This window comes from Stegodyphus dumicola, chromosome 4 (assembly GCF_044657685.1).
Source record: "Stegodyphus dumicola isolate Sdum_Otavi_A_Nest chromosome 4, ASM4465768v1".
NCBI lineage: Eukaryota > Metazoa > Arthropoda > Arachnida > Araneae > Eresidae > Stegodyphus > Stegodyphus dumicola.
In genome coordinates, this window is record NC_140771.1 from 127,323,456 (window position 1) to 127,338,847 (window position 15,392).

General features: G+C 31.8%; 1 protein-coding gene across 11 annotated transcripts in view; it reads right to left on the minus strand.

The window, feature by feature from the left end:
• EndoA (SH3 domain containing GRB2 like, endophilin-A) overlaps positions 1–15,392 on the minus strand; it is a 316,532-nt gene that overhangs the window by 32,672 nt on the left and 268,468 nt on the right. For 10 of the 11 annotated variants that reach the window (XM_085815416.1, XM_085815417.1, XM_085815419.1 and 7 more), the window contains 3 exons: positions 13,799–13,819; positions 9,507–9,607; positions 790–893 (listed from right to left, as the gene is read on the minus strand). In XM_085815416.1, coding sequence (XP_085671542.1) covers positions 790–893; positions 9,507–9,607; positions 13,799–13,819 — 226 coding nt within the window. The remainder of the gene's footprint in view (positions 1–789; positions 894–9,506; positions 9,608–13,798; positions 13,820–15,392) is intronic. The other variant, XM_035365718.2, reaches the window with a different exon arrangement.

Here is a 15,392-nt window from a genome sequence, read left to right on the forward strand (position 1 = left end):
GGTTGAAACATATAGATATAAAATTAAAGTTCACTCGTAAGACTGTTAAGGAAAATAATATTAGAATTGAATATGTACAATCAGGTTTACAAATTGCAGATATCTTAACTAAGGCTTTGTCCAAAACAAAATTCTATGAACTGTTATCTTTGAGCTGTTTAAAAATTGTGTAATTCTTTTATGTTTTGTATAATGTGCGATTAAGGGGGAGTGTTGAGATATTTGTAATTGCATTCTTACTGGTTAAAAGGAAGTATAGCTTTCTGTCAAGTCTGAAACATTCATTAGCTTTCAGCCAGGTCCGAGTTATTCTGAAACTTAAATCTCATTCTATATGTTACTTTTGATTGGTTATTTATTGTGTCTTGTTTATGATTTGTTAAACCATGATCTGTTATAAAGTTATATATATGACCTTTGTAACCACTTATCGTTGCTTAGTATTATTCTGCCTGTACTTATTTATCTGTGCTATTGCTTGTACTTAGTATTATTCTGCTTGCATGTAACTCTACGTATTACTCTGCATATCTCAGTAATAAATATTTGTTTTGCGAACCACGGCATTTTCTATGTTTAACATTAACAAACCATTAAACTGTCGCGATTTAATTAAATATGTCACCATTAAATTCAATGGTGACATATTTATTTTATATTGAATACATATTAGCTCCACAGTTACAAAATAACTCTATGTAGAAGAAGAAAATTTATATACAAGAATTGAATAGATAAAAAGTAAAAAATTACCACACACAGACTGAAAGAGCGAAAACATATACATACTGTTCAATTAGCCTCTCTGTTGCACTCTGTAGGATGGCAGCACATTGATTATGGTAATCGTATAATGATTCGGCTAAAGTAGCTAACTGAGAAATTTGTTCAACCTAAATTTGAACAAAAAATTTAAATTTTAGTCTAAAAAATCTTCGCAGGTAATGTACAGACAATTTGTTGCTAGTATTTTCTGATTTAGAGCTTAAATATAATACACTTTTCTCTTACAAATGTATGTAACAACGCATATTCTTACAGTTAAATCAGAAATTATTCAACAAATTAATATTTTTTTTATAACTTAAAGCATAACTAAGAATAAGCGTCTTGTCTTACACTTATTCTTAGTAATTTCTGTCCTACTTATTATACAAGTACTCAAAAAATACTTATTTAAAACAAACAAAAGGCATCCAGAAAGTAAGTTTCAACTAAAGTCATCCATAGAAAGTAAACATATTTCATGTTTACTTTCTATAGATGGAAAGATTTACTGTAACAAATAAAGCAATTATTCAATCACTTACAACATCATCACCATGAGAATTAAGGCCCATAGAGAATTAAGGCATTTGGATCCCTATGTTCTACAATTTCACCAGCTGACATTAGAACCAATGTATGACAACCATCTAAACCTCTACATCACTTTGAAAATACTGACCAGTAATTTCGAGCATTCACAATCTCCCCTCTTGTCAGGAATTTCAATGAACAGAACATCTTCACTGTCCTAAAACACCAAGCATATCATTTTCCATGCCAAACAGTCTGCCCATTCTTTTTTTTTTTTTTTTTCCTTCATCTTCTTAGAGATCTACTGTGATATCAATGCACTGATTGTTGCTTGCTGTCTGGGATTAAGTGCAAAATCCACATTTCCCTGCCACTGATGATCCAGTCCATAAGAAACTCATTTTCATCATCATCGTATCATTACAGAAATGTTAATGATAAAACTTTCCACTTTGTGTTTGGAAGTTACTTCCTTCGGAACCCAACTTCCATACAATAGCATAAAAAACAGGTTTTTTGTAACAATTTTGTGCAGCAATGACCGAGATACTTGAAGGACATGGTACAGAGGTATGTAAGTGTGAAGTGAAAGTTCTTAAAAATGTACTACTGCACTTGCTCCATAAAGTCATTCATAATGACTGATGGCTGCCCCATGCACTCATCATGCACATTTATCAATCTATGGAAAATTAATTCTACCAATGACACACCATCTGCTCGCTCATAATTCCAGCTCACCTGTCACACAGGGCTTGCAATGAATTTTGATCTGTGATGTGTTTTGCATATTCAAAAACTTGACTATGGAATGAATAAGCATTTGGTAGTAACCTGGTAGTAAGTGGGGTGGATAGAATAATGCCTAACATTAATAGCATGCCACAATTTTGAACAAAAACTAAATAAAAAAACTGTAATCCTTTCTAAAACAACCTCCCAGAGTTTCATATGATTTTGGTCTTCAAATGATTTGACCATTTTGGGGAGGTAAGGTTCAGTTCCAGTGTTTGCTTACGCTGTTATCACATCTATAGACGCACACGCTTACCCGGGACAATTACCTGAAACGAGATTCTAGTAGTACGGCTTTAAGCGGCAGGCTTCCGAGAAATGTTTCGTCTAGCTAGGAGGAACGTGTCCTGGTAACGAGCAACATTTTAAAACTTTTCCCAAAATGTTCCGGCTGGAGATGTGTTCCTCGAACGTTCAACCAATCAGACGAAAGAAAGGTCAGCTTCTGAAGGATCACGGGTAACTTTCAATATGGCGATGGCTTTCACTGTGAAGTGATGGACGGTGGAAATAGAGGCTGATTTAATTATTGCTGTTTTGTTGTAATACAACTGCCTGAGTCATTTTTTAAATGTGTATATATTCATTAAATATATAATCGTGGAAATTTCAGAGTTGACAGTATTTTACGACATTCTTGCAGCTTGGATTTGTTTACAAATTGTTTGTAGCCAAAAGTTCGCCAAGTTTGTCGTATTTCGTGCTGATCATGTATTATAACACTGTTATATAATAGAATTTTATTTCTTAAATTTAAGTTGAATAATTTTTTAAAATCCCTTTGTATATGCGCGGCTTTTCTCCTAATTACTTATCTTTTAAATTGTTAACTGCATAATCAGTGACACATTTTAAACAGCATAAAAGATGCATAAAAAAGAAAAGATTAGCTTATGTAATAATGAGAATACTCATTAAATTTGTCTATTATTTTCATGTTATTAATGAAATACTTTTTGAATTATAAATACATTAGAAACTATACTTTTATTGTAAATGCTATATATTGAAACATTGGAAATTTATGGATTTATTATTATGCATGATGAAAAACATTTGTATATACATTCATTAATATAAATCTTATTCATTACATTAATACTAATAAATATATACTAACAACTTCTAAAACATCGCATCTCTCTATCTGTATGTAAATATATGACTTATTAGATGTGTATATATATATATGTATGTATGAATACAAAAATGAACATTGCCATGAAGTTTATTTGAAGTTACTTTTAAATTCAGATAACGATTATGTAATTGGCAGCAACTATAGTTATCAGTTCTTTGCAAATTATTATGGGTATGTAATAATCAGTTGAAAAATAATTGATGAGTATTTGAGTACTAAAGAGTGTACACATTTTGTTATTGGGTTAATTCATAATTATATCATACGTATGATCTACGTAATAAAAACATTACTAATAAATAATAAGAAACGTAACAGCTGTGCATTTATAACATTTGATTACTTAAAACAGAGCACAACTGATTATCACCTTCATGTCTGTTTACATAATGAATTGCACTTTCCAATTAAGTGCACGGGCCTACTAGTGGCCGAAGCGTCGTTGAACACTGGTAGTTCTGTCTCCGGTTAGAATGCCGCGAACGGGCTGGCTACATGACGTTTCCTTGGTTTGCCCCATTTGTAACTGGTATACGAGCCAGTTTTAAAAAATCTTCTACAAAGGGATCCCTCCTGTTGTTATCCCTTGAGGCTTTGCGGTAATCACATAAAACAAACTGAGCCCACCAGCGGCCGAGCGGTAAAGTCGCTGAACACTGGTAGTTCGGTCCGAGGTTCGAATCCCGCGAACGGGCTGGCTGCATGGACGCTTTCGTGGTTTTCCCCATGTGTAACGTGTATACGAGCCAGTTTCCCTTAGAAAGTCCTCCACGAAGGCATCCCTTCCCTTAGGCAGATAGCCCTAATGTGCTTTGCTGTAATCTCAATAAACCAAACCATAAAACAAACTCATGATGTGAACACCTAATTTCTAGATTGGTATAATTAATGTGTTTTAGGTATATTACCGAGTGTTCTATGGGACAGTAAACAACTCGCACATGTTTGATTGCTCATGTATTCATATGCTTTATTTGATCTTCATTTTGCTGAATAGTATCTGCTGGCTGTGAGGAGGTAAATATCAGCCATATAGATTTTTGTCATTTGAATGGACAGAACAGTAATTATGAGCCATAAAGTTAGTCAGAAAATGCTTTCACCAGGTCACAAATTTTCCAGTGAGCCATCAAATTTTCATTGAAATGCAGACAACAGAAAATACGCATAAGCGATGTGTGATAAATAGACTTATCCAGCACATGTTTTTAAACTATTCTTAGGTGTATACAGAATTAGGCTATTACTGATGTAATTGATTGCTATAACTAGAAGTGTGTTTATCTGTTACATGAAGTGCCAGCGTGGAGATCAAAGTGATTAACTTGATAGCCATCACCTTTCTATTATCTTCCATTACTAACAATAAAGTTTAAAACGAAAAGCGTGTGAGCGATACAAAACAACACGAAGAAGCGAATGTCACTTGAAAGGAAACGTCACTTTCGCCAATCTGAGCGATAACTGATTCTTGTTTGGCTTTCAGCCTGTTTGCCAAGTGAAGATGGTAACCCTATTTCGCCAAAGGCCATTTCTCAGAACTGTTGCTGCAAACGTTTTGTTCCGGCAACAAACAGCTAATGTGATAATGCTTTTATGTTCTTAGAAATACTGGTTCCATTTACAGATTTTTGCTAAGACAGGGTTTATTGTATTTTTAATAATCAGCAAAATAATGCAAGATGTTCTAATACATTTGCACTTATCTATATGTTCTAATTAATCTGCACAAATCAGATGCGGAGAGGAAATCAAAGTGATCATGCATAAACAAATAATTTTCTCTTCGATGGATGTCACAAAAAAAATTATCAATGAAAAATAATTTATTTAAAAAGAAAAAACATACAAATCCAGCAAAACAGACTATGTTTCAGTTTTTCATAATCGTTTTAAAAATGCATAACATTTCCTTTTATAACATTTTGTAATGTTTAGGATAAGTTACATTATTTGAATACGGCAAAGCCACGAGGGCTATCTGGCTAAAAGAAATTTCCAAAAAAAAACTGGCTCATATTCACATTATAAATGAAGAACAAAAACCAACCACACTGTTTGTCTGCGTTCAAACCCAAACCAGGTTTAACCCTTTGAGGGGCGGTACATAAATTAATTTAAATTGTGGTAAAATTTTGTATGAACTATAACTTATGGATCCTAAACACACAAAATTGAGACTTAAAAAAAATCTAAAACGAAATCCTGAATTTTGAGAGCCTGCATATATTTTATGCTGGTGCCCCTCTAAGACATTTTTTTCCAGGTAGCTACCAATTGCTAGTTTTTGTTTTTTAAATTAATTTTCCATACTTTTGATATGCATCTGTAGAGATGTGGGCTTGAATATAGTTATGTAAGTCTGAAGACAAAAAATTTTTTAATTTTGCTAGAAATTTAAAATTTTAAAAATAAAATTTATGTTTTTATGCACTTTGATGATGCAACCCAGCTTAACATACTTATGTAAAATATAGGTAAAGAGCTTTTGAACTTGATTTAAATTCAATATTATTACTTTACAAAAAAAAATAGCAAATATAACACTGCATACATAAATCATATCGAGCTGTAACCGAACTAGTATAATATTACAAGCAGATGTAACTCAGCTGAAAAATAAAAAAATTGAAAAATGAAACACTACGACTCAGCTGAGAAAGTATGAAACATTTTTGAAGTTATACTTTATGCTTTAGATAATATGTAAAAAAAACCATGATTCATGCTGTGACACCAAGAATCACGCCCCCCCCCTCCACGTACACACACTTTAGAATATCAACGACCGTAAGGGTCCTTTTTTTAATTTTTTGTAAATACAGGTTGTAATATATCTTTTTGTTCAGGAAGAAACGCCATTACACAATTTTATTATTTGATACACCTAAAAGCTCTTATTCCGATTTTCAACCCCTTTGGCTTCCTAGGAGCTCCTTTTCAACTTTTGGATAAATTTTAGTTTGTGTCTAAAATGGGCCTTAGAAATTTTTCCCTCCTTGCACCAACTGTGAAAAATTATTTTGGAAACAAGCTATTTATATCCTAACCCAGAGGGCAAATTTCTCTTGTGTTCCCTAGTCTTCCATCTGAAATTAAGAAAGCATTATCCTAAAGAATAAAAACATGCTTTCAAATCAGCAGTTTTTATGATTATACTAAGAGATGGACTTTAAGTGCATTTCCATTTTAGGTAAGCATTTCCCTTTGTGTGATCTTATCACACCAAAGAAAGGGAAGAAAGTGCGACTCCTGAATGACAAATTAGTTGTCAATCACCTCTTTTAATTTTCGCTACATTCTAAGATTTTGGAAAACAAGAAGCAACAGGTGTTTTATGAAGGCTAACATGCTACTAACCCCTACAATTGTGTAAAATTTTGACCCCAGACGGCAATTTTGAAATTGATGAGTCTTTCTCTTGGGAAAGGGTGAAGTGCTGAAATAAAAATTTTAGCTAAACAGAGATGAATGAAACTCGAGTGTGGTAAACAAAGAATAAAAAGAAACTAATATACTTGTATTCAGTCCTAGTGCAGGGTCAGTAAACTCTTTATTAATTCATGAATATAATATTAAATCCTAAACTTCTTATAAATTAATTAAACAAATATGACATCAACTGTTATTATATAAAGAAATTCTGTCATGTCACAGAGTCGAAAAGGAGAAGACTGCTGCTGCCATCTATTGGCGTAGTACCCTCAGTATACCGGTTTTAAAATCGTACAAATAATCTTCTGTCAATTATCACTTCTGACCAGCATGTTTATGTCGTGTATGTCGTAAAATCGTACAAATAATCATCTGTTAATTATCACTTCTGACTGAAATGAAGTAAATATATTCAGCATGTGTATGTCATATACAGTCAAAAGTCGTTAATTTGGACACCCGTAATCCGGAATGATCTATAATCCGGACCTCAAAGCTACAAACTTTCTGCGCGACTCATGCGCAGAAAGTTTGTGGGCGTTACGTGTGCGCGTAAGACCTTTACGGCTGCGAATGTGCATAAAACGTATACGCATGCATGTTTAATGTATAACGGATGGTATTAGCTAAGCTAAAATTATCTAATTCAGTTAATGTTGCAGATTGCGTTGTTCCTTAATCTTCGAATTGGATCCGGCTTATTATTTTTTGCAGACTGTTAGAGCAATTTTATAAAAGTAAGCTTGAACTTACGATTATATCAAATAGAATTTCCGATATATATTTGCTAATACGTAAAGGATCTAAAGCCAAAGTATGTTTCGAAATCCAAAATCTGTTTATCAATTTCACGCTGCTCGGCGGGGGGAATGCCGCGGTGCGCAATGAATTGGAAGTTGATCTGTCAGCACTATCCTTATCTTCAGGGCAGATGTTTTTATTTTATTTGGCTTATAATTCCTTACTAAATGTAGTATTTCATCTCGATGTACTCCATTTTTGATATGATTTAAAACAAGTTCCTCGTCATTATAATTCGCTTCCGATAGTAAAGAAAGAGACACAAAGTTTATTAAAAACGAAAAAATTTCGATTAACAAATTAGTCGGTATTCTCGACACAGCAATTATAGGACTTGAACAGCGGAACTTTGTAACTAAACAAGAAATTATGTCTGTTTAATAGAATTAAAGAGAAAGTATTATCACATGAAACGAAGCAACTTAAACAACTTACATTGAAAGAAATGTTTAATAAAGTAAACAAATAAATATTAAGCATTTTCTTTTTGTAAATTTTGATACCTTTTAGATCATAGTTGTTCTTTATTTCATAAATTACGGTTTCATATTTTTAATTTTGTAATTTCTGCATGCCATCTTACCAGATTTAAACTGATGATCTATAATCCGGAAAAATCGATAATCCGGTGTCGCCGAAGTCCCGACGAGTCCGGATTAACGACTTTTGACTGTATTCGCAAATTTGATTTTTTTCTTCCCCTCCGATAGAATTTATCAATCTTCAAACATGATACCTTGGAATGAGGTATATTAATTTCATAACTGAAAATATAGAACATTCATAGCGTGGTGTTGCCATTTCGAATCGAAAGGAAACACTAGAAACTTCCTGTTGGCACATTCCTTGATGTGGGGAAGGGTAGAAAGGAGGAATAGAAATGACCTTCAAACGTCTCAGCTTCAATATGCAAAAAATGAGCATTAAAACTGAATTTGTTGTAAATTTCGTGCCTGCGCGCGTGCTGGAAAAGTTAAATCATTATTTACATAGTTCATTCAATTACACACATTCACAAATATTGCAATGTAACTAATTTCAGCACAACTATTAATAAAAATTTGTATATTATTTATTAAATAAATAAGAGAAAAAGTAGTCATTTAATTCAGCTCTTGACAAAAACTGAATTGGCAAAAATCGGGTTTTCAGGGTAAAAAGCGGAAGGTGAAATTCTAGATACAATGTGCTATATGCTATGGCATAACTACAACTTAAAAGACTCTGATTAACTTCCAAATAATATAATGTTATAAAGAGATATCAAAAGGACTTTCTTTCATTACATTTATCAGAAACTGAAAAAGGAGACTGAATTGACAGCATGTGACTAAAAATAGGGAAACACCTATCATACACAAAATGCATAAGTTCTGAAACATGGATAGTTAACATTCATCATACAGAATCAAATGTGAAAAGCAGGCATTAATGGAGAATTCAGCTTCAAATCTAAAGAAGTTTTCCAGTGCAATTGACAAATTGAAAACATGGACCCTTCATTTTTCAAGCCCATATGAACTATTAAAAATACTCTTAAAAGCAAGAGTTCATAAATGGGAATAACACTGAAAATCACAATTTGCTATCACTTTTAACTGTCAGACACTGCAAAGTAATCGATTTTTTTTTGTTTCATAATTAATTAGTACAAAAAAATTCTACAAGAGTTCCTACAGAGCTCCCATGCTTATTTGGCCATTTTAGTCCTATTTAAAATGTAAACACCCATTTACTTCTTTCTCTATTAGCTTGAAATTTCCCAGCCAAAAGTTGATAAAATTCCGTCATTTAAAGAATTTCAGGAAATTTTGTATATCTCATGTGAGTTTTTAACTTTCAAAGAGAAATAAAAATAAGTGGATAGTTTGAGTTTTGTGAAAAGTGAAAATGCATAATTTTAAATAGTAAAGCAAAGTGGAAATCAACATTAATTTTGGATACCTTCTAGGATCAATGCAATAATTTGAAAAAGCAAACAGTTTGCAAACTGAAGGTTGGTAAAAATGTCAGTCAATTGCATAAATTCACTTACATCATTTTCTAAAAGATTGAACATTCCCATTGATGCTAGATTAAAAGACTCTTCAAATTTATCCTCTGCCAGCTTAATTTCCTCCTCACTGAAATGTGCCCCTTGAACAGAGAAAAATACATTTACTATAGTGTTATTAATTTCAAATCAAAAATTTAATAAACTTCTTAATAGAAACGTCTAGCCTCACAAAGCCTTTTCTTCTTATCTTGTCATGATTATTTTTTATATTTTCAGAAAGACAAAGATAAAAAAATACACTTAGTTCACATTAAAATTCTAGTTTAAAAAACAAAAAAATTTCTACCATAATTAACAGAAAAATAAAATGCCTTTTAATATGATTACACAAACATTAGCATATAAAATTAGTTTAATTTTTAGAAAAATCAATAAATTATAAAGTTTTTTTGCTAAGAATGATGAAAAAACACATATTTCATTTTATTTCTGTGCATAATGCAAGAATATTTAATTACCTGTCCTGCATAAAAGTTTTATGATATGTATCTGCCAAGAATATATTTGTTCAGATTTCTTTTTACGAGGTTTGACAGTCTTAAAAAACAAAAGATAAGGATAGGAAAGGATAATAAGCTGTACCAATGGATTTCATTACTAACAAACAAGTATTTTATTATAACAAATTTTATTTATACACAAGGATGTGCTAACCTGCTAAACTCGTAAATCTTTTAAAGTTCACTACATTTTAAAATTGTATCAGCCCTTCTCTTCTGATTAGGTCTCCATTCATTATCAGTTCTTATTGATTACAGAACTTTTAAGTTTTCTGAGTGTAAATAGCAAAATTGATTCTAATTTATATGTTTCAATATCTGTATCTTTGCCTTTGAAATCTAAGCGTAGCAACACAGGAAATCTGCTCATCAGAAAAAGATGCAGTTGCTAAAGTAGAAACATTTGCAACTTTAGTTAAATTACTGTTAATTGTAAATTTATACAGCATTTAGATATAATAACAGAAGGCAGAAATAATTTTTCAGAAGTAAATAAAATTTCTTTTCATTCTCATTTTTTTACTATGCTGTTAGCCCCTATTACCAAATCTTCACATATATATATATATATATTTTACATTGGTTTCCTAAAATTATGGAAAAATCCCAATAGCAATAACTAGTTAAAAAAAAGATAATCCATATAAAATTTGAATATGCCATCAAATAGGGTCATTCAGTAAAACTGCTGTATGCAAATTAGTGGTACTGCAGTCAGAAGATGTCATTTGCGAGGAGCATAAAATAGCATATTTGAAAGTGGGCCGCACATTTGGCTGTGTTACTGAGATAAGAAATTTGGTATAGCCAATTTGTATCAATGACCTCCAGGCATCAAGACTAGAGGCAAGACTAGAGGCAAGACTAAATCAGGCAGAAGAGGCCAAATGGATAAGTGCGAGTTCTTCTGTGCTTCATAGACTTTGGCAACAATTTCTAACCACATACTCGGCACCAGGAGGTTCAGCCAAGTAAGGCCAGCTGCTATGACGAGTGCCTATGACCAATATTTGTTGCTATGAGCATGGAGGAATAGAACTGGAACACTGACTCAGCTCAGATCCTTCCTTGCTGCAGCTAACAGCAGCAGTTTGGTGTCAGTATCATGCGTAGGCGGCTTCGCGAAGGAGATCTGTATATGTGAGGTGAATAGTCATTTGCCTGCTGCTCATGTAAACATCATAGAAGGGAATGTTTGAGGTGGACATAACAACATGTTCACAGGATGGCTGATGAATGGAAAGCTGATCTCTTTACGGACAAGTCCAGATTTAGCCTCCAAAACGATAGCAAGCATTATTTGATTTGGAGAGAACCTGGAACCTATTATCATCCATCAAACATCCATGAAAGAGATACACATGGAGAAGGCAGTGTCTGTGTTTAGGGTGGTATCTCTTTGGGTGGACAGACAGACCTCCATGTCTTTCCATGTGGAACCATGAATGCTCATGCCTGTATAGAGATGACATCTTTAATGCTTATGTGCAGACTTATGACAGGCCAATAGGTAATGATTTCCTGCAACAAGATGACAATGCTAGACTACACAGGGCTCATATTGTGGATGATTATCATCAGCAGCAAACAATTCAGTGCTTGGAGCGGCCAGCCAAATCACTGGACCTGAGTTCTATCAAGCATGTTTGGGTTGTTTCAGGAAGATGTATAGCTGCTTTCAATCCTCCTCTTCAAACCCTTGTCACTGCTTTGCAAGAGCAATGTCTCACATTTTTAGACATATGCTAATTTCTATAACAGCATAATCGTCTGAGAATTTCTTACAATGTTATATTGCTATATATTTTATACTGTGGGCCAGTTTCATTAAATTCTGCATGTAACATTTTGAGCAATCGTCATTTTTATGATTTTTCCTTAATTAATGATAATCATTGTATTTCCAGTTTTACTTTTAGATAACATACAACATCAGAAGACAAAGCAAAGGTTGGTTTCGATTTCATTAATTACTGAAAGCAATATGAATTACTGGAATTGTCTGCTCTAGAACAGGGTTAAAAAGATCAGATAATGATAAAATGGAACATTCAAAACAGCAGAAAGTTTTGTTAAGGTCTGAAAACCAAAACATAAATACCGTATTTGACGGCATATAAGACGCACCCTTATTTAGAAGATCACACACAAGGAAAAAAATCTACCACAATAACTTAAAATGTGGTTTCTTTTAGTTCTCACGTTTCGTAAAAGCCAAATAAACAATCACTGAATGCAATTACTAAACATATTTTTATTAAGGAAAATTAACAAATAGCAAGCTATTTTTTTTTCGGTAGGTGGTGGACTGAAATACCTTGCTGCTGCTCTGTTTCCATGCACTTTGGCATAGTTTAACACTCCTAGTTTATACTGAATTGTATAGGTTAATCTTTTGTTTCCTGTAGTCATATTTTCCAGGGTATTTTTTTTTTTTTTTAAACAAATAGTTTTAAGCACCGATACCGACACACTTATACAGAGTAGCACCGATACCGACAGGTGTGTCGGATGAGTCAAAGAAAGTTAATGTAAAGAAGGAAAGGCTCCATAGATGTAATGTGACCATCGAACCTGTTCAAACTTTGACATCAGCTTCGAGCTTTGGCGCTTTTTGGCAACAGATATTTCACGCATGTGCAAAATAATTATCGCAGATGTAGAAAAAGTTATGCGTGTCTAGACCTTTATCTGGGCTAAAAATAGCATTCAGTATTAAAAGTTAATCTGTGTCCTTCATGTATAAGACGCAGGTAACTTTTTTGAGACCAAATTTAGGGAAAAAAATGTGCGTCTTATATGCCGTCAAATATGGTAATCATTCTTTCTCAGATAAACTTACAGTAACTAACAAATGTTTCCCTTTATCAAGCAACTTTTTTATTTTATTTTGAGAGACTTTTGTATCAACTTTACATTTATTTTATGCTGTATTCTTCAGAAAATTGCCAATTAAATTGCTAATGAAACAAACTGATATATTTGCATCAGTTTTACTGCCTTTTATTTTTGTAAACAGTTCTGACATGGATTCTTAGAATATTTTTAATTCCTAGGAATAAATATAATTGAGCATAATATTTATTTTACTGTACGTAGAATGCTTTGAAAATATTGCATGTCATACATATTGGAAAATATTTATCACCAGATAAAACTGCTCTTGTAACAATAAATATGAGAAAGTAACCATGAAATATATTTCGCTAAGGTAAATAATACTGAAAGGTAAACTGACAGCCAGAGGCATTGGATAATATGTTCACATTTTTATTAAAAATCATTTCCTAATGTGTTCTGATTAAACAACTCTATGAAATAATTTGAATATAAATTATTTGGTCTTTTTTGCCATAAATCCATAGTTTTTAAATTTTTGTTGAAGTAAACATGTCACAACATACCGACTTACTTCAAATAAAATCACAAGAAATTAACAACAAAACTGCATTGTGTAGTAATGGAATAGGGTACATTTGTTTAAACAATCCAAATGAAAAATTCCAGTATAACGGTTAAAGGATTAAATGAAATTATAAGACTTTACAAGATCAATGGCATTAACACTTAATACTGAATTTTTAAGCTAAACTGATAACTCTTCACTTCATTTTGTCATTTGATAATGATAATCAGGTATTATGATCAATAGTTTAATTGTGCCTAACTAATAAATTCCAGAAAATGCAAATAACTAACATTCTTAAATATTTAATTGCTATGATATAAAACAGTGAATGTGAAACATTATATAATCTAAATATAGATTACCTGCTGCATTAGGTGCGAGAGCAGCACATGAAATAAACAACAAAAATGTTAATATTTTTAGCAGTTATAGAAAACACAAGTAAACAGTATTTAATACACACAATTAGGAGAATTAAATTATCTTAGTAGTATTATGATATTAAGGCAAAATCTTACAGGAAAAGGCATCAAATTTGGATTGTATGCAAAAAGGGAGTAAACATGCATATCTACAAACTAAAACAATAAATACAGCATTTTCAATTGCACCGTTATTTATACAGCATTTTAAAACTGCAAAAATAAATTATGAAAGGCAACAAAATAAAATGCTTCTCTTCTGAAAATAGGTTCAACTAAAATAGATAAGTAAAACTGAATCATAATCACTGATCTTCATCTCTTGTATTCATTTTAAAAGTAATTTCCAGTTTTCTTTTCTCTATTTGCCAATATTAAAAAATTGTGTGCTAGGTTAAATTTTACAAATTTAGAAGGTTAGTTTACTATATCACAACATATTTTTAAAACATCAACATATCGACTAAAGTTTGAAATTTTGTAGTAAAAAAATTGAATAAAATACTTCATAATTGGTTTTATTACTTGAAAATATATGATACTCTAACATTAAAAATTTATTTATTTCATTTTATCACACGCTGTTTATAAAAGTGATATCAGAGCCCTTTATCATTAATTTACTTTGATAAGTGGAATTCTCATGATTTTTAGACAAGTTACACATTTTCAGGCAATAAATAGTTTAATAATTATACTTAATTAATAGTTTAATTAAAATGAATTTAAAGCACACACATATATTTTTCATATATTCTAACACTCTTAAAAGGCAAGGAAATATAACATAGACTACCGACTTAATTTACACTTTACTTATGTTGAAAATGCTATATTTTCCTTTTTGCAATAGTAATAGTACTATTATAGCATATCTAATGCTTGATATATAAGAAAGACATTATTTAATAATGAATTTATAGAATTTAATGAACTAATTAACATACTTTCTTTATCACACTAATGATTTATGAGAACTTCAAATCTCAGGTAACTGTGCAAAATTTGTGCTTCTAAAATAAACATGGACATTGCTTAGGTGCCTGATAAATGCTTTGTCAAAACTACTGAAGCAAGAAATATTCAAGTTTTGTATTCTTAACCATTTTTCTCAAAATGCCAGAATTCTATCATCTGCAAACAAAATGCACTGTGCAACTATGGATTCTATTCGCAGACTTTATTCTAATCCACTATGCAACTGTGGAATGGATTGATTACTTGCATTTTCATTTATCGTCTTTTGTATTTATTTTGCATTTAATAAAACAGCCATTCTTTTCATTATCCCTTATATACATTAAGAATTAAGTTATTTCAATGAACAAAGAGTTTAAACAGAATGACTGACAACTTTTTTTTAATAACACCTACTTTGAAAACAAGAACTCTAATAAAAGATAAGAGATTAAAAGTGGTCAAAATGCAAAACTGTTGGCAAAGGTCTATGGAAATATGCTTTCAGTTTTGTTTTGTTACCTCTATACGAATTTGCATACATAAAAATTAGCTAAAATACAACTAGTAATAAAGC